General features: G+C 41.6%; 3 protein-coding genes across 9 annotated transcripts in view; 2 read left to right on the top strand and 1 right to left on the bottom strand.

Annotated features, from left to right (window-relative positions):
• atp8a1 (ATPase phospholipid transporting 8A1) overlaps positions 1-5,873 on the top strand; it is a 108,521-nt gene extending 102,648 nt beyond the window's left edge. For 4 of the 5 annotated variants that reach the window (XM_039813997.1, XM_039813996.1, XM_039813999.1 and 1 more), the window contains 2 exons: positions 924-1,015; positions 3,207-5,873. In XM_039813997.1, the coding sequence (XP_039669931.1) occupies positions 924-1,015; positions 3,207-3,304 (190 nt within the window). In that variant the 3' untranslated portion in view covers positions 3,305-5,873. Of the gene's footprint in view, positions 1-923; positions 1,016-2,144; positions 2,305-3,206 lie in introns of those variants that run through there. The other variant, XM_039814000.1, reaches the window with a different exon arrangement.
• A 1,643-nt stretch (positions 5,874-7,516) lies between these two features.
• shisa3 (shisa family member 3) lies at positions 7,517-11,715 on the bottom strand. The gene is made up of 2 exons (XM_039814005.1): positions 10,859-11,715; positions 7,517-8,760 (listed from the first exon to the last, which is right to left on the bottom strand). The coding sequence occupies exons 1-2, from the start codon at positions 11,127-11,129 to the stop codon at positions 8,186-8,188; spliced, it is 846 nt and encodes a 281-aa protein (XP_039669939.1). The 5' UTR covers positions 11,130-11,715; the 3' UTR covers positions 7,517-8,185.
• Positions 11,716-12,772: 1,057 nt separating this feature from the next.
• Positions 12,773-22,573, top strand: LOC120567151 (BEN domain-containing protein 4). 3 transcript variants are annotated; one of them, XM_039814003.1, is made up of 7 exons: positions 12,773-12,912; positions 13,222-14,000; positions 16,960-17,547; positions 18,596-18,687; positions 18,878-18,904; positions 19,165-19,405; positions 20,755-22,573. In XM_039814003.1, the coding sequence occupies exons 2-7, from the start codon at positions 13,517-13,519 to the stop codon at positions 20,985-20,987; spliced, it is 1,665 nt and encodes a 554-aa protein (XP_039669937.1). In that variant the 5' UTR covers positions 12,773-12,912; positions 13,222-13,516; the 3' UTR covers positions 20,988-22,573. The 3 variants fall into 3 exon arrangements, with proteins under 3 accessions (XP_039669937.1, XP_039669935.1, XP_039669938.1); XM_039814001.1 differs by lacking the exon at positions 12,773-12,912 and having other exon boundaries at positions 13,150-14,000; XM_039814004.1 differs by lacking the exons at positions 12,773-12,912; positions 18,878-18,904 and having other exon boundaries at positions 13,150-14,000.
• The last annotated feature ends 389 nt before the right edge of the window (positions 22,574-22,962 follow it).

Below are 22,962 nucleotides of genomic sequence, written 5' to 3'. Positions count from 1 at the left end.
CTACACAGTCGATGCCTTGGCCATTATAATTTTGATACAAAAAATATTAAGCATTTTTGACAAATTCTCATCAGCTTGGAGGAAGAATCATCTGTAACCTCCCAAATCCTCATGGCTCCGCTGCCAACAATATTCCTATGGGGAAGAGGGAAATCTTAAAATTGCTGCTAAATTGCAGGAGTTTGACTGTAATGTCAGTAATCATGTCATAAGAGTAGATGCCCCCCTTTTTTTCTCTGGAATAGTGAATGTCTCATTTTTGAGGTCCTATATTAAAGCCATATATTATAAAAAGGTATTACTGTAGTTGAACTAGGTCTGCTCTGCTCTCGGGGCCTGAGGCCTCCAGCAGGAATCAACATGGAGCAGATCAGTGTGAGATCTCCTGCTGGCTGAAAGTGATCCCCGAGCTTGGCTGCTGTCCCGGACCCAGCATGCTGCACAGACGCACGCACGCACGCACGCACGCACGCACGCACGCACGCACACACAAACACACACACTCACACCGATACATGGATGTGTTGTTGATATGTGCGTATGAAGACCCATATATGTATGTATGCATAGAGGACTCATGTACACACATTTGTGAGCTTTATATGAATCTGGCCAACATGCTGTCTCAAATATTTCACCCACACACACGCACAAACTTTGTTCTTTCCCCCTGTGCCTGGAGAGTTTTGTCTCTGTACATGGTGTTTGTACCAGCAGGTAGAGCAGTTGGCAGGCCCATCCACTCTGGAGGTGCTTGGACACAGGCTTGATGTATGGCTCATTAATTCTGCCTGTGGTGCCCAGCATGCTGCTAACACCCTGCCTGTTTCTCTCTCTCTGTGTGTTTCTCTCTCTCTCTGTGTGTGTGTGTGTGTGTGTGTGTGTGTGTGTGTGTGTGTGTGTGTGTGTGTGTGTGTGTGTAGTTTGACGGAGAGGGCCCAGCTCCTAAAGAACGTCTTCAAGAAGAGCACAGTCAGTTTGTACCGGTCTGACTCCATGCAGCAGAACCTGCTCCGTAAGTTACACAATATTTTGTAGTTATCTTTCTTTCTGTCTGTTTTTCGTTCTCGATTACTGACTTTCTTACTAAACGTGCCTCAAGATGGAAGCGTCGGTTATCCCTTACCCCGAGGAACGAAAAAAGACTTCAGTTTATCCACGTTCGATTTATCTGCTTCAAATTCTTTTCCCTCGTCAGGGGAACAGATCGAGCGTCATTACTCTTCCTCTGACGCATACTGTATTACTAAAACCTTCGTCTTCGGGAGGCAGTAACACTCTGCTCATCTCACCTGTCTTAATAAACACTCTGCGTTAACCAGATGCATATAACACATATGAGTAACTGTGTCCTCAAGCAGCCCCACATGTCCCTGTGTCTTTTAACGTTCACAAACTGCTCATATAGGAACTGTTGGATGAGTTATTTTCATGGCGAGGTAGAGACATGAATACATACAGTTTGGACAGTGATGAATATTGAATCTTACTACTTTTTTTTATCATCTGAAAAGTGTCAAAAATTAGTACTAGTACTGAAAGTTGACAGTGAAGAATTTGTCGGAATCTTGTTTTCTTATTCTTTTATTTACATTTTGCCTGATTTAAATCAGTTTAGTTTTTTTCCAATGTATGTAGATATATTTCTATTTGATTTTCCTGTTTGGTTATTCAGGATAAGACAACACTAATGTATCTAAGGCCCCATTTAGACAGGATTAATGTTACAGTTGGCGCTTGGTAATAAGATATTTTGTCCTCCTCCCTCATAATAAACGTTGTTTTAGCCACTGGCAAATGACAGCAGCTGATTCACAGACAGGCTTAGTATTATTTTTAATGTTAGTATTATTTACCGTTAATTATCCAGCTGGGATTAAATTATTAACACAGGCAGCTGCAAACTACTTAAAATCTTAAATTTCGATCAGGCTCTGCATATACAATAAGAAAGACTTACTTTCTACTACTAAGTGTATAGTTGGCTATCAAAGAAGTATAGCTTTCGTATCGGCAGTAAAACTCAGGTGTTAAATTGGAAACTTTCCAATGATACTCTAAGCATGGCTTTGGTTTTCTGTTTATTTTTCTCTCTTTTGTTCTGTCTTTTGTCTGATCAGTTTGTTTTTTTGTTTGTCTCATAGGTGGGGATGAGACCGTTGTTGTGTGATACCTTTTTTTTTTTTTTTTTTTTTCGTTATTCATTATTCAAACCTCACCCCGTTTAAAACTGCCAGCCTCCTCTAGCTCCCTGATAGATGCCTCTCTCCCTCTTTTTTTCTGGTTGTTGACTTCCTGTCCTCCCCCTCGTGTGCCTCGTGGTGTGTCCTGAGTTGAGATCAGTAGAGCCAGATAAAGATGAAATGATGAAATGTTGCGCTGTTATTCCCCCACAATGCACTCGTCTCAGCGGGGTCCTTTGAACTTCCCCGCTGGCCTCCAGGTACTGACCGAGTCATTTGACACCTGAAGGTGAGTCAGGGGTCAAAGGTCAGAAAGAAAGAAACCCTGTAGGGAAGTTTAGGTGCTAGATCACAGGGCTGCTGTTATACTACAGATACAACTTTTGGGGGAGCTGTGATTAATTGTTTAACTCTTTTAACTGTATCATTTTCATCATATGATTTTATTTTAAAGGAATAGTGTGACATTTTGGCAAAATGCTTATTCGATTTCTTGCCGAGAGTAAGAAGATTGATACCACTCTGTATGAATATGAAACTACAGCCAAGCCCTAGTTTGTGCCACTTGTGTATTAGCATTAGCGTTACATTACATGAGCGTCCCTTTTTCTGGAAAGAAAAACAATTGGTATGCTGCATTATAACCTTGTTAATCATTGTGCTTTAGATATGCTGGTAGACAGATTTTGTTATGTTTGGACAGAGCCAGGTTAGCTTTTAGGTTAGCTTCAGGTTAGTTTCCCCCTGTTTCCAGTCTTTAAGCTAAGCTAACCAGCTTCTGGCTGAAGCCTTATATTTACCAGACAGGCATGAGAGTGGAATTGATCTTCTGGGCAAGACAGTGAATGAACAGATTTCCCAAAATGTTGAACTATTGCTTTAAGTTTTGTGTTTTGTTATTCTGTTTATTCAGTTGTTATAAGTGTGTGTTTTTTTTATACGTTCAGAGTATTTTTTTATTATTATTTTTTTTTACATGACTCACTGATGTACACGGTATTAACTGCTTCGACCCTTTTTCAGATGGCTACGCCTTCTCTCAAGACGAGAACGGAGTGGTGTCTCAGTCGGATGTCATCAGAGCATACGACACCACCAAACAGAGGACCAACGAGTGGTGAGCCGCCGGCCCTCTGGTCGGCCAATCGGGTGCCACAACAGCCGTTTCTAATGGCGATATTTGAAGCTTAGCGGGGAAAAGACGAGGCGCGAGTGTGTGCCTCCAGCACTTAGGGGGATTTTTGGAGGTGGACAGAGTGTCTTTGAAAAAGGGGGGAAAAAAACAAAAACAAGGAACAAAACTAATTGTGTTCACTATCAGCTGTAGTTTTGTGTCCAGCAGACATGATGAGCACTGTGCTTTCTTAGCAGTCTGTGGTCTGAAGTCCTTCACTGTTCTCGCTCAGTTTGTTGATGTGAACGTCTCCTCTATTGAAAATCATCTAAATCATTAAATTAAATTTAAAATCAAACTCCTAAACACTATTATTAAATAAGTTGAAACACTGGACTATAATTAGTTTTAGAGGCTTTGAACTTGTAAAAGATTGCCAAAGAGCAGTCGTATGTACAAGTGAATTCGGAAAACTATGAACCAAATGTAATCACACTCCTGAGTGTATTCCAGCACTAAACGGACCACTTCAGAGCAGACATTTGTAAAATTTTCTTTTTGCACTTAAGGAAGCATCTATTGTGTAAAGCCTTACATTTGCTCATGCCTTCATCCTTGTTTCTTTCAAAACTTTCTTTTTAGTTTCATTTTTGTAAGTATGTAGAGATCGTCCCTGGTTTTATTTATTTTGTCCCTTTTTTTTTATTTCTTTGTTTATAAGTCACCTATTGCAACTCACTGTGGTCCTGTTTCCACCGTTTTTACAGCAGAAGCATTGCTCTCGACAAATAATTGCATTCCACACATCACTCCTGTCTCAACAATCACAACGGTGCCTATGTAGAACTTTTCCCTCATAGAAGACAAAGATAGCCAAGAATAGTTTAGCCCGCTAGCTTAGACCAGTGCTCCACACACACCTACTGAAGACAAAATCAGTCTCCCCACCACAGTATTGCACTTTTACAATGTGAAAACTACAGAGTGCATGTGGCACATGTATAAACTAAGATTTGTTCCTGCAGAAGTGAACGGGAGGCTCTCCGATGGTCTTGTTGGAGCTTACAGTGGTGATAGTGTTTCCCTTAAAATTTAGCTTTTATCCTTCTAACATAAGTGCCATTAGCTTAAGGGAGAGAGAAATATTAGCCAGGAAAACTCCACGACAATATCGAAACTACTTTGTCTCTATAGTTATTTTGTGGATTTGTATTTTTATATTGGAAATGTATGAATTTTGCATTGACTGGCTTTGTAATGAACTGTCTGTAACTTTTAGTTTTATTTTCTTCCTCTGATAAACGGGCAGGATAGAATAGATCGAATGAGGAAACTGAGCTTTCTTAAATGTCTTGTCATTATTAATATTAATATTGTTGCTTGTTTTATTTATAATTGACTACTTAATGTCTGTGTGATTGCTTTCTTCTCCCTGTGGGAGATCAAATCTCTGACGGTGTGTGCGAGCGTGTGTGTTAGTTGCATGTGCATGTGCTGTATGTGTGTGTTTGTGCGTGCGTGTGTGTGTGTGTGTGTGTGTGTTTGTTTGTTTGTGTGTCACCTCTACTGTGGTTAATGTCTATATATATGCATTGCATGTCTGTGTCCTCATGTGAGACTAGGAGTTTCTGGTGTCTCCTGGTGTGTTTCTTTTGTTTGTTTTTGTGTGTGTGTGTGTGTGTGTGTGTGTGCGTGCGTGCACAGCTTGCTCCAGTTGTCCGTCTGCACGACTCCAGATATAGCTATGGTGTACTACTGTGTGCTGATGCATGGCCCGTATGGGAAAGTGTGAGCATTAGTGTGCAGTATGACTGTGTGTGTGTGTGTGTGTGTGTGTGTATATGTGTGTGTGTGTGTGTGTGTGTGTATGTGTGTGTGTGTGTGTGTGTGTGTGTGTGTGTGTGTGTGTGTGTGTGTGTGTGTGTGTGTGTGTGTGTGTGGTCAAACTCTCGACCTGACTGTGGGAGTTTCTGATGCTCAGCTCGCTTCGACAGGAGATGTTGCACAATGCACTCGATGTACCTTTCTAGTATTGGACATCTGGTATTATCTGATTTCAGTATTTGATTTCTCTTGAGTGTACATGTTTGTAACTTGTTTTCTTTATGTCGTGTACTTCTGCTTTACAGGAAAGCTCTTTAGTGAGGGTTAAGTGATTATTTTTCTCTGCTGGTCTTTAGTGTTAAAACTTAATTGGTCGTCATCTTGTCAAAAATTTCCAAACCGCTGAATGTGGATGTCGTCGTCGTGGAAGGCTTGGACTGTTGCTTTCTTTTTTCAGAAAACATCAAACACACGTTGTTGTCTGTGAAAGTCGTTGGGCTGCATGAATGGATAACACAAACTGTTCTCTGAAATATTTAACTGTACTACTTTGATTCTCCCTCAAGTGTTGATCACTTTACAAAAGAGAAAAAAAACGCACCTTTAACTTTACTTTTCAATATTTGTTTCTTTTCCGTCATTTTGTTCGATGATTGTTCTGCATGTTGGGACTGCAAACTTATAAGTGTTGTCTTTTACTGCCATGAAGGACTACTGAAATAAACTTTACAATCATGGAGGAACAATGTGAACATCATTGCTCATTATTCTGTGTATTTGCAGGTTTGAAATCACTGTCGTCTTGTGCTGGTGTGTGGCGACAAACGGTACAGTGGGAACCTAAACAGGAAAAGGCAGGGAAAAACATCAGTTTGCATTTAGTCGACCTCACACTGTCTGCGATCCCAATCACACAGTAATCTGTTCATGTAGATAAACACCCAGATTAATTCTAAGTGACTCAAGTTACATTTTATAGACCAAACAATAAATCAAGAAGAAAAAAAAAAATCACTTTTTTTTGTTTTGTTTTTTTATGAACCGCTCACTGGGTAGAGCACTTACCAGAACGGCTGATTCCTTACTACCACAGCATTGGTGTCCCAGGGCCCTTTGCTGCAGGTCTTCCCTCTCTCTGTCACTACAGTATCCAAGTAAAGCATAAAATGTCTAAAAATATCTTCAAAAAAAAAAAGCTAGTTTGCCAAAACTATAATGGAAGAAAAACTGGTTCATCTGTTTACAGTGTAGCCAAATAAACTGAAGTTGGTTCAAGAAGTCAATCAGAAGTAATTTCAAGCAGATGGTGTATCTACGTATATTTTGCATTTGATTCTTCTTGTTCCATTACTGCAATATGTCAACCTGATCTGCTGACAAAGAAATAATGCCAAAAAGGCACATTTTTGATAAGAAATCATGGTCAGTGCTAACATCTGTGACGAATACACTGCTGGGGAATTCGAGGGGTGCGTTTCCTGTCTTGGTGCAATCTCCAGCCGATTGGTAATCGAGAAGTTATTGTCTTAGTGTGTTTTCATCACTATATTTAGTTCATTATCACACAACCAGAATACAAACGGTAGCATCGCTATCGTACACTGTTAACAGTCTGTGATCGCCTAAATACTTGATGGATTTTGTTATGACAAGAATGTTTTCAGAAGTTTCGGACCCAGAAAAATGTTTAAATTTCTGTGAAATCTGTGAGACAGAATAAAGTAAAGGCCTTCAGCATGAGTAATAATCAGGACTCTAACTTGGAAAAGAAACTGGAAACTTTCGAGGCCTGGCGAAGATATAAAAACGTTATACCTATCCAAAAGATTTTGGAAATGTCATCAAAACTTGTTCACAACTTGTATTTTCTTTTTATAAGCAGAGCGAGGAATGTGAGAATTGAAGCTCGACCTGACCGCCATGAGTATGAACAAGACCTGAAGAAGTTGACGCTGAAATCTGTCAAGTAAGCCGTATTTTGTGATTGAACAGTCCGGTGATAACAGCACTGACTTGAAAGCTGCAGCAGACATCCTCAGACTGAACAGGTTTCATGACACACTGATTGCCAAGCCTATTTCACAGTCAGATAACTGGAGAACAGAACAGTCTTTGTGGAGATTTTGCTATACCTGTTGGTGCAACCTAAACCTCTATTTCTGGGGCGAGTTGTTTTTAACGCTGTGACCATGCCATGCTCATTGAACACTGACAATGACTGATCTCAGCGCCGCATTCCTGCTGTGAAGTCTGGCGCAAGAATGAGCGACAGGTAGTGAGCTGCTGTGCAGGCCCGACCGCTCCGGTTTCCTTTTTTGTCTGAGTGATGATGAGGCTTCTTTCTGAGCACAAAAATATCATTTAACAGACTTCACGTGTATCCGTGCACAGAAGGTACTGAGAGACAACATTTTATTTGCTGTAAATTAGGGAATCAATATGACAACCCTACTCTGGGTATAATGCCTGTACAACATCTTATAAAAGTCCATTTCCTCCTAAATAAAAATGTCCTTTTGTGTATCAAGTCCTCCCCTCTTTCAGAGGTCCTTGCGATTGTCAAAAAACAATATTTCCCTGGTTTCCAACATCTATTTCTAAAAATGAAACAATGCTCAGAGTTACAGTGTCGGTGCCGGCCTGTGCAGTATTTCAGTTTTTTTGTTTCTTGAGGAAGGTTTGTGATAAATGTGTAAGATTTTAGTCTGTATTGTAAGATGTCACCTTGAAAAGCAGCCCGTATAAAAAAATAAAATATAAGGCTAATGAGGTCTGTTTACAGTATAAAATAAAAGTGCACAAGATTCAAAACTGTTGCTGCCTCTAACAGGTCTGTTGAACTCTGATGTGTCCTGTGATGCAGAAGGGGGAAGCGCCTCAGGCCACGCAGCATTGTCCCACTTTATCCCCTTGTCCTTCTGTCGCGCTCTCTGTGTCTGTTCAGTCGGCCCAGGCCTTCCACCCAAACACCAGCAGCTGTGTTGTAGTGTGTTTGTCCTCGCAGGCTCACAGCCAACCATGTACAAATCTTGTATTCCCTCTACTTCCCCTGCTGGGAGCCTAGTCAGCTCTGTCCGAAGTCGGCGAAGCCTTTGGCCGCTGAGAAGGCGTCGGGCTGCAGGGGGAAGAAGTACTGCTGTGGCAGGAGGAAGCTCTGAGAGGGCATGGAGGTCTGGTGGAGATGTAGCTGAGTGTGGGTGGAGGGCAACGAGTGCTGGGTGCCTGCTGACATGGGTGCTGGTGGGGATGTGTAGGGGGGAGGTGGAGGTGGAGGCAGAGTCTGAGGGGTCTGGGTGGGGGTGGAGGCTGACGAGGAGACGGTGGCAGACACCAGGCAACCGTGCTGCTGCCCTTGACCTCCGAGAGAGAACCTCCGCATGGAGCTGCCGCCGCCAGCCGAGCTGGAGCTGGTGGTGGCCGTGCTGGACTGTCGCGACGGGGCGCGGAGGCTCGGGGGGGCGGAGGTGAGGATCATGGGGATGGTTTCGCCCTGACAGCTACGCAGAGAGAAGCGAATGGGCTGCTGGGTCGGCTGCTTGGGCCGCAGGCAGGTGCAGCAGTAGACGGCCACCAGAGAGCCGACCACGACGAAGGCGACAAAGATGCTTCCCACCATTAGGAAGGGCACGTAGATGGGCTCTGAGGACGGAGGAAACACAGGCAGGTTAGGATCAATTATGGGAACTACCTTAATGGGACCGAAAGCTGCAGGTTATTATAATGTGTTTACATGTGACAAAACACTTTACTTTAACTCCACTATTTAACATTTAATAGCACTATTCAAACAAATATGAATCGATTAGTTGTCAATTACTAAATTAATCGCCAACTATTTTGATAGTCCGATAACTACTAAATTAATCGCCAACTATTTTGATAGTCCGTTAATCGGTGTGAGTCATTTTTTATGGAATAATGCTAAAGATTCTCTGATTCCAGCTCCTTAAATGTGAATATTTTCTAGTGTCTTCACTCCTCTGTGACAGTAAACTGTCTTTGAGTTGAAAAACACTGATCAACATTTTATAGACCAAACAACTAATTGATTAATCGAGAAAATGATTGACAGATTCATTGACAAAGAAAATAATTGTTGGTTGCATCCCTACAAATAATCGTATGAGTGTTGTGAGTGTATGACGCTGTAATCTAATTTTTTGCAGATTTTTTTAATGGTTTATTATTACAACTGTCTCCTGTTTATTCAGCAGCCTCCAGTTATGGATGCTTAGGAGTTGTAACATTAATACATTAAACACATATCTGCTTAAAACTACATTGAAGTGCATTATAAATGTGTATGTTGTGCTTATAGAGTTGTGAAAGTAACCTTTTGGTCACTAAAAACTGCAGCCTGTCCTGTTTATGGTGGCTAAAATTGTGATACTAAACATTATTTTAATTAATCAGATAATTTCTTTTAAGTGCTTCATAGTATTATAAACAAAACCTAGCAGACCCATTCCTGGTGGAAAACACAAACAGCTCAAGTTACACTGTGAAGCCCATTCGCACTTTGGGAGGAAATCAGCGAATGTTTATTTTGATAGGGAAAAAATAGGAAATTGTGAGCACACAGTCCATTCAGTTAAAGCCCCATAGTTAATCAGTTAGGGAAATTTAAAGAAAACTTTTAAAGAAAAAGAAAACGTTGAGGGTTAAAGTGACCTATTATTAAGATTTCACAACTAACAGTGGGTTAATGTAACACTTTGAGTCTGAGTTGCTGCCTCATTGTGTTGTGATAACTTTGGTTGGCAAATCCAAAGTCAAAGTGAATGTGTTTAATATTTGGCAGCACAATAAGCCGGCTTGTGTGGTAGAAGTTTTTGAATACATTCCTGCATTGTGATCCAACTTAATCTTAACTATGTTTTGTGCAACTTTCTGCTTAAGAATTTGCAAAGCGTTCGTTTAAAGGACATTTGTTGAGTGACTGACAGACCGCGTCATCAAAAACTCCTCTAGTTTTCCTTTTAATCCTGACAGCAATCTGCAGTGAGTTCAGGTCAAATGAAGCCACAGAAAGCTGAGAGAAAAAGGTGCTGGAAACTTTAGTGGAATAACGCTGGAAAGGCATGAAAACTGAAATAAAAGGTGACACACAAACAACGTTCCGTCTAAAACAGACCATATAGGCTACTTCTAAGAAGGAACAAAATTGCAGGGATTTAAAGAAATAATAATTTAACACACATTAACATGTTGTCCTCGACATGTTGTGTTTAATAGTGCAAATGTCGTCCTTTGTTGTCCCACAGAAGAGACCTTTAGTGTCTTGTTTGAGTAGATGCACCACATTTACAGAATAGCATCTTATTTCTCATAATTTCATATGACAGCAGTCTGTCTGGTCTGAAGGTTTGAATCCGAGGTGTCCATGAGCAAGGCACTGAAACCTGCTTTCTTTCCTTGTTTATTGATGTTGTTCAGCTGACCTCTGACCTCTTCAAAACCAACTTTAAAGATCAACCAGACCGAATAAGCCATAAATTAGACTAAACGTGTATGCATCTGTTTACTTTATTTATAATTTCATTTAGGGTTAGATTCTATTGATTTAGGACTGTATACATGATGTATTTGTGGTGTTTGTTCCCAACATAATTCAACTCTGAACTAATGTGTCTTTTTACGTGAAGTTTTGCTAAATGCTGCACTTTGGGGAAACCTTGATGAAAGCATTTTTTATTTTTATTTTTTATGTAAGGAAGTTTAAAACTCCTAAACTTACGGGCTGCAAACTCGGTGTTCTCCACCTCCCTGTCGTTGGTGCAGCTGCCCTGGTCAAGCCGCGCGTCCGCGGCCGCGCAGCAGTAGCGCAGCGAGCAGGAGCCGCAGCACACGGTGGCGTCCATGGTGTCAAAGTCCTCCGGACACTGGAAGCCATCGTGATAATTCCCATTAGCGTCCAGCCAGCCGTGGCAGTACTCCCCCTGTGCGTCCGATATCCGCAGATTCCAGGTCAGATATCCCAGCAGCAGGCAGTTCAGCAGGCGCACCATCCCGGCAAGCCGTGGGGGTTTACGTCCTGTGGGCTTCAGTTTCCCGGCCGCCGAGTGTGTCGGTCCGGGTTACAGACTCTTCATTGAGATGAATTTACTGGAAGAGAAACGCAGCGATCCAGAGGTGTACAGTTATGTTACCGTCATCTTCACACCATCCGAATCGTTTTGAGCCAAAAGTTCTCAAATTGCAATTTGAGAAAATCCTTATAGGCTAATTGAGTCTTCTGTCACTTTTTAAAATATCATCACTGAACTTTCTTCTCATCCAAACATGTCCAACAATCTGCTCCTGGTTTCTCCTGTTCCTAATCGAGTTAGCCTACTCCCGCGGTCGTTTTGTTGTTGTCGGTGCAGAAGTTGTGCGCCCACCTCACTGAAGAGTTGCTGCTTTTGTGACTCTAGCTGTGCACGCGCGCACGTAACCCCCCATTTAACGGACGCGCGCGTTCACGTGGTGGTAGTGGTCGGAGCGGTGCCGATTATTCCCATAACCGCAAAGTTGCCCAAATAACATGCATACAGTACATGATCTTCACGAGTTTATTCTGCCCGAGGGGAGACCCACAGTGCAGCAGCGTATAGATTTGAATAAAATCATGTTTTACATTTAAGACCAAACAATGTCTAAAAAAAAAAAAACATGTAGCACAACAGGACCTTATCATTCAGAGGAAACATGTAGCCTAAAGTGAGACTACGTAAACATGTTCCTCCTGTAACAAATCCAAAGTTGAATCCATAAGAAATAATGCACACCTTTGCTAAATTGAATACAGGTGTAGGCTACTTGGTCTGCTATGACCTACAGTTAGCTAAAGCTTAGATACCAGATATTGTTCTGTAACTGACTTGACTGACTCACTTTGTGGACATTTTTATTTAGCATTTATAATCTTTATACTTGCATTTGTGGAGTGTCTTTTTTTAATAGGCTACCTGCCCAGGCACTGCAGGGGACAATTAGCCTTCTAAGCTAATTCTGTCATATTTCTGTTAGAAGAAGAGAGTGTAGCATAGTCCCTGAAGAATAAACAAACCAAACTAAATCATTATCCTATAGCCTACTTCTCACTTTTTGTATCCAATAAAACCTCTCTTCAGTGAAAGTAACAAGCTCACTTCACACATGTGAATAAATATGTAGGGCTAATTCAAGGAAGAAGTATCTTAGAGGAAGTTGAAACTTTTTGCAGAATAATTTACAAACCTGTTTGTCTGACACTGCGTTCAGATGCTCCGTTATTGCTCCGTTATTTTCTGTAAATGTTTGATTCGGTCGTTAATGAAAATCACCACTTAAAGGTTATTGTATCAGCCTATCAATGTTTTTATTCAGACCATTCCTTCAGGCCTATAAATCTTTCATTATTAGCTTTTACAGCCATGTTCAGTTTGGTGTCTAGACACAATATTGACTAAGCACTTGCATGTGTTTTGATATTACACAGAAGCAAAATAATACCGACCTGTCTGGGCTGTTGAAACGGAGAGAAGAAAAAAAATATTTATGTTAATCAGCAGCAGGTCTTCATTTCTCCATCTATTAAATCTTCTGTTTGTAACCTATTGATGTGGCGCCCCCATGTGGTGCTGCAAACTTTTAGGCCTGTAGGCTACCCGACAGCTGGCACACCAGCCTTTAAATTAAAAGGATTTAAAACATGAGATGAATTCTGTTTGACAGTTAGCCTTCTAACTATAGGCCTAGGCTACTTAAAAAAGTAGGCCTATAACTATGGATCCGAAAAATAAAACAAAATGTGGAATTCAGGAACTAAAGGTAGGCTATGAGATCATATTTCCTTCTTTTTGTTGTTGATTTGTTCCATTTTATTGATCCAATTTGGCTATTGGCCTACATTTTTTTTTATTATTGTTTTGTTTTGGAGAAAGCAAAAATAGGCTAAAAAAAAGCTAAGTGTTTTCTATTGGATAATTTGCTCGTTTTAAGTAGCCTGGATGCCATGGTGTGGATGGCCTTTTCTTTCATTTGCGCTCATGTTGCTCTATTGATGCTCTGAGCTCAGTGGCAAAATGGCCTCTGCCTTTTCATTTGTAGAATTTCATTCTGCGTTTTTTTCGTTTCCAGATTGTACATCTGCTATAGCGCCCGTTGTTCTCTGTGGATGGTGGCTACAAAGGAGGCAGGCAGCGGCGCACAAGTCCCGCCTGTATTTCCCTCTGGAGGAGTCTCAGTATCGGCGCTCCCGACTGGGGATTGGAGCGGCGGCTTGTCAGTAAATGAGCCCACCCTTCACACAGTGTGTATGAGGGAAACCGAACCAGACAGTGACGGATCTGGTCCTACAGTCATCAGCTGCCTGTCACACCAGCACGCCACAGTACCGACCCGGAGCCTTCCGCCGCTGTGACACCTGGCGGGGATGGAGGGAGAGATGCAGCCCGCAGATGAAGGGCCCTGCGCCCCGAAGATGTGCCGACAACAACGGGGTCCGTACAGCACCCTAAAAACCTTCCAGAGCAAACGCTCGGCGGGCAAGTCGCGCTTTGACAGGTCCGCTGTGGTCGAGGTGCCTCTCTTTGGCGACGGACATCACTTCACTTTCCATCCCGAGCAGCAGCATCATTTCCAGCCGCACCATCATCACCACCACCACCACCACCAGCAGCGTCTGCAGCAGCTCCACCAAACCAGCGTCGCTATCAGCAGCAGCAGCAGCAGCCAACAGCATCACCCGACGCTTCAGCAGCAGGGTCGTTTCCCATGTGAGAACAGGCCCAGCAGCAGGGTCCCGACATCCACCTCAGCGGCGGCGGCAGCATCTCCTGGTACCCAGCAGCAGCGCGCCAGCAGCGGCAGAGCGGAGCCCAGATTGTCTCCAGACTGCACTTATGGTATCAGCTCAGGTGGGTTTCAAACTTGTTCAGAGTGTGGTGACTCCTGGTAATATGTGGAGATGTGCTCCATCTTTTAAGTAGGCCTGTTATTAATTTAGATTTGGGATGTTGAGACTTTTCTGAGCTACATGTCCTCAGATTCTAGTGTATATTTTGAGTTTTTGCTGCCCAGATATTTGAGCATACATCTTCTACAGAGTCAATAAACTTGAATAGAAGATGAAACAATATGTCATTAAAATCAAGCATCTCTTTTGTTCACCTGAGCTTCATGTTTTTGTTCCAATTCCTTCTTCTTTCTCCTCCTGTCAGCAGTGATTGATTTGCTGCTGTAATGAGAGCAGCCATGATTGAATCTCCAGTGTGCATGTGCTAAAAATTGTAATTGTCTGTCTATGTGTGTGTGTGTTTACTTGTGTGTTTTGGTGTGTGTGTGTGTGTGTGTGTGTGTGTGTGTGTGTGTGTGTGTGTGTGTGTGTGTGTGTGTGTGTGTGTGTGTGTGTGTGTGTGTGTGTGTGTGTGTGTGCGCGCACGCACGCGAGAGAGAAGGGCCCTCACAATCTCCAGTTGAAACACATTGTTCCATGCTAATTTTTCTCCTCAGCTGCAGTTCATTAGAGGGCTGTGCAGGCTCAGGAAGAAATGTGTTCCCCGTGTGGAGGGCGGGTCCATGGGAACTAGCATTAAAATGAAAGCAATGAACCTAATCCTGGCAGTTACAAAATGAAACATTACATCTCATCCTTTAATCAGATATTAATCTCTTTATCACTGCTGGAAGCACGAGTCTCAATTTGCTGCTGGTTATTGTTGCTTTACAGAGAATCGAGTGTTCGGTCTGAGCTCAGGTTGCACTGTATTAACTCACCTAGACCAACATGAGAATTGGAAAATGTGTACATAGTATCACAGGTTTAATCTAGAAATAGGCATTAGTTTCATATATTTAACCCACTTCAATCTGTGAAAGAGTAGCCTGTTTTTTTTGGAAGTATAAAGCCCAGGTTTCAGTGTTGATGACCCATTGTTTGCATCCCTTCTGGCATGCACGTGGTCCTGATTTCAGTTATGAAATAATCACACAAAACCATATTTCCTCTGCTCATTTTACACACGATCCAATTCCAGCTAAACGTGCCATGCATTCTTACTGATAATGACACATCAAAGTGATTTGTATTTGCATGATGGGAGCAACTTAATGTCCCTCTCATGGCTGAAAAAAACCCAAAACAACTTGATGCACTTCTCATGAAGAGCGGCAGCAGGGACCCCTGGACCCAGCAATCAGTTCAGCACACAATAACACAAATTGCATTGAAAAGCCGTTCCCAAAGAGTTGTGATTAAAATAAATGGGGCTCATAAATTTGTCTCTGCCGAGCGTGTTGTTTTTAATGAAATTTTATGAGGCTCTCAGCTCACAGTGCCACAGAACTGGTGAGAGCAGAGAAGAGGGTGGGGGGCGCAGGCGAATGATATCAGATACATCTCGACGGGTAAACAGAGACAGCACGCATATTAATAAATGCGACACATCTGCGCCAGGCTGATAGACACGTCTGAGCGAGTGGCAACGTAGCAGTGGCCGCCTAGAACTCATTTTGTCTGTGAGTATATTTGTGTGTGTGTGTTTGTGTGAGGACAGTGGACTCATAATCATTACACGGAGGTATGTGTGAGATCATCTCATTGAGACGTGCCCAGACTACCAGGGAAACTGTACACTGAGGCTCGTTTCTGGACAATAGCTTTGTGCTGAGTTTCTTTGCTCGGCTGGGTTTGGTCACAGCAGATTCTGTGACTTTAGAGTTTATTGACATCTGAATAAATCAGCATAATCAAGCTGACATTTATGAGCAGAGGAGCCTACTGTATGTGGAAAGCTTTGGCAGGAAAAGGGAAAGAAAAGGGAGGCAGAAGGAACCAAAACCAGTGAGGACTAAACACAGAATCACTCATATTGTTTCCACAAGTGTATCTGCTGCTTTGCAATAGGACAATTCCTTAAGTTTCAGCAGTAGCCTACATCACTTAAGTACTCTACTTTTGAGGTACTTGTACTTCCATTCTATGCTACTTTCTGCTTCTCATTTACTACAGTTCAGAGGTAACTTACTGGATACTTTTCAGATTTCAGTTTTGCATTAAAAAACATGATTTGAGCTTAAATAATAGGATGCATTAAATAAAATAAAGCCAGCGGTTACCAACCTATTGGCTTGTGACCCCTTTCAATAAAGCAATGTCTAGCTGGGGCCCCTTTTCACGTTTCAGATGTCTATGAGTTCAGTCGGCAGATCCAAAAATGTCCCCTCTCACATTAAACACATTTTTGAGTCCCAAAGGTCAAATTATCCAATATTACACAATAAAAGCAAATATTAGAAAACAGTCCAAAATAGCAAAACCTATTTCTATCAGTAAAATGCTGCTTAGACATTGATGCATTAGTATTAACAATCCAATAATGCCAAGTATAAAATTATAACAGTCGCAGGGGACATTTTACTGCAAGTACTTTAACTTTAAGTACATTTAGCTAATAATACTTAAGAACCTTTACTTGTAATGTAGTTTTACTACATTACAACATTACATTACATTACTTTTACTTTTACTTAAAGATTCAATAGGTAACTTTTATAAAAATATCTTTTGTCATATTTTGTAATATACAAACTGTGTATCCTGACATTAGTACATGAGACATAATCTGTGAAAAAAAGAATCACTGTCAAACTAGGCAGCGCTGATCAAATATGAGTCAAGATTATGTTACTGCATTGTCTACTTCTAACCTCAATTGTTATCGGACTGTTTTTAACATGGCGACCGGGTTACAAACTTTCTCATTTTACAGCTAAACAGTACACTAAAATATGTTTCTGAAAACATCGCTCTATCACAAAACATTCTACAAGGTGACTGTCTCTGACCTCTGGATTTTCCCTCTCTCTCTGCCGTAGAGAATCGTCTCATCCTGGATGCCTTTGCCCAGCAGTGTAGCCGAGTCCTCAGCCTCCTCAACAACGGCCGCCTCCTGGAGCCCTCCTCCTCCTTCACCTCCAACATCAAGCTGGAGGAGGGGCCAGGGGCGGTACAGGGGCCTCACTGCTCCTCACTGGGGAAGACCAAACCTGAAGAGAGCTCTTCCACCACAGACCCAGAAGAGGAGACCCAACAAAGCCATTTGAACCAACAACAGACCTCTGCCGTTCTTCGCATCTTCACAGACTCCCTTCAGAACTATCTGCTCTCAGGGCCGCCGCCACAGCAGCAGCAGCAGCAGCAGCAGCAACATCTGGCTGCCGGTCTGGAGGATGAGCAGTGTCCGTTGGCGGAGCCCGGCTCAGGGTTGTCTCCTCCAAGACATAATCTGGGAGGCTGGGGCTCACCGACTCCGTCAGAGTCGTACGGCCACCCTTCGTCCACGCTGCCTGAGGAGGAAGAGGAGGAGGAGAGCTGCTGTCCACGCTGCCTGGAGTTGGAGCAGGAGGTGCTGTCGCTGCAGCAGGAGAACGAGGAGCTTCGCAACAAGCTGGAGAATATCCCAGGTGCAGTAGTGAGAGCCTGGATCCCACAAGGTTTTGAGGTCTATTCTTTGGGATGGGTCAAATATAACAGAAATAACAGATGCCTAATCATAACAGGTTTTTCTGAAAAGCTAAGGGGATGATAATAAGGCAGCATAGTTACATTCAGGATTAGCACTGATCCTGTTTTAAATGTGACCAATCACAGATGTCAAAGATGTCCGATCAAAACCAGGAGCAGTGATGTATAGAAACGCTACGATGTTCCAGACAGACACTTTTTGCACAGTTTCACCTTCGTTTTGACTGTTCCCATTTAACTATTTGACACATACAGAGGCTTTGATTCATTACGGTAAATGTCCTGTTTACATTAAGAAAAGAAGTCTTGGTTGAGATTTTGACTATTGTGCTCTTGTAATTTTCATACAAAGCATCGATGGACCTGAAAAAGTTTCAAGTCACGTCTCAAAGACTTGACGTGGACGTTGCTGTTATTTCAGTCTGGACAGGAGTGGTGGAAAAACCCACCAACATTGCCGTCCCTATAACCACAGCGCTAACATGGCTAAAAAATAACGATAAAATTATGGTTTAAGTCAATAAAATAGCCAATTAATTTTATGTAGATCGATTAATCAACTAATTGTTTCAATACTACTCATTTGTTCATGCTCTTTCTTTAACTAGTCATCTGTATCTGCCTGTATATCTCTAGTAAAAATACTAATGCATTAATCAGTACTAAAGCGACACGAGTTTATCATCATTACACCTTAATAACTTCCGTTTTTGTCTGTCATCAGTTTCAGAGAGCGGCATCCTCTCACTCTCTAATTGCATCACAGTGTTTGGGGCAACAGTCTTAATAGTATCTATTTTTATTACCTTTTCTGCTCTCCCCAAAGCATTCGGAGCTCCCCTGTGTTACCTTAACCTATATTGCACTAAACCGGCTAATTTGATCTGCACATGATTGTTAAATTATACACAAGATGGGTCATCTCTTTGCTTGCAGGACATTTTGACAGTGTATTTGTATTCATGGTAACATGGTGTTTTTATGCAGTTCCCTGTCAAAAGGCTCTCGACTACTTCAAGACTGTTCTTGAGTTCCACAACCAGCTGGTCCAGCCGATGCCAGAGGAGCAGCTCACCGAGGTGAGGAAACAAGCAGCGGTATTATTCACAGCTATTTGAAGCATGTGTGATCAGTAGCATACAGTATATTAGTGTAAAAGTGTAAAAATACAACATCACATCCTTCCTGCATCAGTAACTTCTTCATTGTGCTAATTGTGTTGTTAAGTTGTGTGAAAATATGAAATTAAAGAAAACTCTGTCTCTGCAGGAAGAAGAGCAGCAAACAGTCTTTGAGGTCTGTGTTTTTATTCAAGCATTTCTGTTTGAGAACATAAAGGATTTCAGTGTATATTAATGTATTTTTTTTGCCTGATAAGTATACAGGAAGTGGCAAATTAGTGAAATTGACATTAGATAATGTGCACCCTAAAAGAAGGTTAAAAATCAGTTTCAAATCTGACAGAACTAGACAATGCAGTCAGATTTGGAGCCAGGCTGTGGACATAACTGAGCGCCTTCCGACCATAACATCATCTGACCTCCTCTTCCCTGCAGGGCAGTAAGCAGCTCCTGGAGAACTACCCTCTCTTCATCTCTAATAAGCAGTGGGACGAAGCCGTCAACTCCTCTAAGAAAGATGGCAGGCGGCTGCTGCGCTACCTGATTCGCTTTGTCTTCACCACGGACGAGCTCAAGTTCTCCTGCGGTTTGGGCAAAAGGAAGCGTTCGGTCCACTCAGGAGATCCAGGCCTGGAGAGACGACCACTCAACCCCGTCAAAGTCAGCTGCCTCAGAGGTACACAGCCGGAAAATGTCTGTTGAGTTAGAAGAGTGTTTGCATTGTGCTTCAGTCTGGAATACATTATCATTGAAACACTGGGAATTGAAACACTGGTAGAACTCGTACAGTTGTCAGACAGCCAGAAGCTCTGTCAAATGTCTATAAAATGTTTGTGTGATTTGAATGATGTAGTGCCATGCGTATTAGAGTACTCCACTTTTACAGCTTAGGTCTCAGACTTGAAAAGCAGCAGTAGTTATCAAGTGAGCTCATTAATTATGGGCTCAAACGAGACTTATGTTGTTGACTTATGTCGGTTTAAGATCTGATACATCGTGGTCATGTGTTTTTAGTTGTAACCGATCAGATTCAACTGATCAAACTTCATGCTTTGTTTTTCTTTTCTTATTCTTCTCCTACGCCGATTGATCATTGCACTTTTCAACAACAAGGCATTTCAAAGTGTTTCACTGACAGAAAAGGTCTAACTCTAGCCTTGAGCGTAACAGCTATTTCATTCATTTCCACTGTTTCACCATTTATTATTTCAAACCTGCAATAACAGTATTTCTTTAGCCACTTTGGGGGCAGCAGAAACAAACACTGACTTACCATCACCTGTTAAGTTATAGTGAACGTGTTAATTTACACATCCTGCAGTTACGGAGCAACATGATCAATCATTTAGAGTTGTGTTTAAATGTCCATCTGATCAAAGTATGTCTAACATTCAACTCTTCTATTAGCTCTGTGTTTGGTCACTACCAACTCTTGAGGGAAATATCTGTCTCTTTAAATTCTAAACGCTCCACTCTGTTCACCAGCTAGTCTTTAACTGTGTCTGTCAGCTGTCTGTTTGGTGCCGAGCATTTAGTGTACAGTCAGTTTTTAGAGCTCCTTCTCTTATAACAGCTGCCAGCTGCGGTCTAAAACAACACTATGAGAGCGGTGAGAGTGACCTAAAACAGTAATGTTGTGGGCCTCACATAAACAATGAGCTGAAACTCTCTATAAATCTCATTGAAAAAGAGCTGCTGCAGATTCAGATGATAATTCTCTGCAGCTTTCATATGGTCACATTGTCATTTCATACATCGTTATCATAAAAATCTCAATTATGATCGCTTGAAGGGCAGATCAAATTAGTTTTCACGCCGATCCCACATACACAAAGATCACATCTCTGTAAAATAAGAGATTGAGCATTAATGCCTTTAATGTGAATGTCACCTGTGGTGTCACACTCAAAACCTCATGCTTTTTGAAACCCTGGTACAAATCAAGGAGTGCTTTGATTTCCAATTATGGAAAAAAAAAAAAAGTATATATTTCTTTTCTTTTTTGATTGAAAATCTTCTTGCCAGAATTCATCCGGATGCACTGTGCCTCAAACCCGGACTGGTGGATGCCCTCAGAGGAGCAGATCAACAAAGTGTTCAGCGATGCCGTCGGTCACGCTCGTCAGGGCCGAGCGGTCGGTACGTTCCTGGGCAGCAGCGGAAGCAGCACCAGCAGCCTCTATATGGACGGCTTTGATGGACATCTGTCACAGGACGAACTGTATTTGAAAGGCTGCCAGAACGGCCAATCGGACTGAAGTTAGAGGAGAAATTAAAGACAAATGCCGGAAATGTAGCTGTACAACAACATATCCCAAAACACTGACCTGAACCTGTCACTTTACACAGTGAAGAAAACATTCCAGAAGAAGTTTATCATACAGAATATAACTCCAGTCTTGCTGAAGCAGTTTGAATAGTTTGTAGCTGTTTTGCCATTTTTATACCTACAATTTTTTTGTTTGTTTGTTTTAGTCAATATTTGACTCTTCAGTAAAATTTCAGTCTTCCACTTGCTACTTTTTTCTATGGTTTGCTGTTTTGAGCAGCTGTGTCACTATCAATGGAATTGTTTTTGTTTTGTGTTTTTGGGTTGGAGTCCCATTTGAGTTTTATTTTTTCAATTTAAACGCTTACCTTAATGTCATCAGGAAGCTGTTTTTGTAAATGTCACCCAAGTTAGAGACTTATTGCATCCATCACTGACATTGCGCCCTCCATCACGGAAAGTAGCATTTCATAATTTTCTGCCAAATTCTGCGTCATTGGCGAAGCGCAAGCCTTCAATAGGAGTGCCTCTAAGAAAGTCATGTTTTGTTACCTGTAGTGTTGCACTTGTTTTTCTTCTTTTCTTAATTTGAATCACTTCAGATGTGTCAAGTTATAAAAAAAGAAAAAGTGCATTCAAAGTCTTCCCAATGGGCTTAAATGCCTTGGGTTGAAAGACGTTTCGGTCAAGGCTGATCTGTTTTGAACTTCCTGCAGCAGATTTCAAGATATGCAACTGGCAACTTACATCTGGTTTACAATAGGTCTCCTAAATTTGTTTGAAATGCTGTAGGCCTATATGGCAGCGATATAATGCTGATCTTTTTCCCATTAAATGAAGGCATTCTAATGAATAAAATGCAGATTTGCAGAAAAAAAAAAAAAACAACAACACAGTGGATAAACACCAAGAAGATTGTTTCTATTTTATGCTAATTTCTGCACTTTCTTTGCTCTTGTCATAGATTATTTTATTCATCCTGTTGCAAGAAGTCTTCAACTGCATTTACATTTATTACATTCTATCTTATTTAGTTTTTCATCAGTGAGAAGACTTTTTGACTCCGGATGAATTAATGATGCCATATAATAATGCCTTAAACTTGATTCAAGTCAAGTGTGTTATCAGTCACGTAATCACAATGTGGGTTGCTGGCCCAAGTGGAGCACTTCTTTCTTATTTGCACTTTTACGTGTCTCGTTGTGGCTACAGCCGTCCCACAGGGAGAAGCCCTTGAACAGTATTTAACCATTCTTCTTTGACTTTGTTTTTATTTTATTTGGTCCTCAATCACTTCACGTCATGACACCGTTTTCTACGTTTTGAATGTACCAGATTTATTAGGTCAGTTTGCCACGTCGACAGTGCTGTGTAAATGTGTAATATAAAGTACAGTATTATGTGAGGTGTTCTTGAAATACCACGTCTCTCTCTTTAAAAGCCAAGTAGAAAAGTGCCACAGAAACCTTAAAGTGTTCATATTATGCTCATTTTCAGGTTCATAATTGTATTTCGAGGTTATATCAGGATAGGTTTACATGGTTTAATTTTCAAAAAACAACATATTTTTGTTGTACTGCACATTGCTGCAGCTCCTCTTTTCACCCTGTATGTTGAGCTCTCTGTTTTAGCTACAGAGTGAGGCATCACACTTCTGTTCCATCTTTTTTGGGAGTTGCACATGCGCAGTACCTAGGTAAGCACTGCTAGCTAATCAGAAGCAGAGCATGAGGGCGTGCCACGCTAGCAGCTAGGTGAGCATTATAACGTGTGTTACAAAGTGACGCACGTTCGTCATGGAAGTAAAGGCTGGACTACAATAGAGCTGTTTGGAGCAGTTTGTGAACAGTGTTTTCTGTTGGAGATAGTAACTCCCTTTGGGGTGGACTTTGGGCTTTTTCACTTTGGAAGCCTATTACATGTACAAAAAAGATATAACACAATAAAGGAAAGGGAAAACGGCA

This window comes from Perca fluviatilis, chromosome 10 (genome assembly GCF_010015445.1).
Source record: "Perca fluviatilis chromosome 10, GENO_Pfluv_1.0, whole genome shotgun sequence".
NCBI lineage: Eukaryota > Metazoa > Chordata > Actinopteri > Perciformes > Percidae > Perca > Perca fluviatilis.
This window is presented reverse-complemented; position numbering and strand designations above follow the sequence as displayed.

Coding starts and splice junctions, on each gene's coding strand:
- LOC120567151 (XM_039814003.1), top strand. CDS start 13,517: ATGGAGGGAGAGATGCAGCCCGCAGATGAAGGGCCCTGCGCCCCGAAG. Junction 14,001..16,959: donor CACTTATGGTATCAGCTCAG/GTGGGTTTCAAA, acceptor TCTCTGCCGTAG/AGAATCGTCTCATCCTGGAT. Junction 19,406..20,754: donor CAAAGTCAGCTGCCTCAGAG/GTACACAGCCGG, acceptor TCTTCTTGCCAG/AATTCATCCGGATGCACTGT.
- shisa3 (XM_039814005.1), bottom strand. CDS start 11,129: ATGGTGCGCCTGCTGAACTGCCTGCTGCTGGGATATCTGACCTGGAAT. Junction 8,761..10,858: donor GAACACCGAGTTTGCAGCCC/GTAAGTTTAGGA, acceptor CTCCGTCCTCAG/AGCCCATCTACGTGCCCTTC.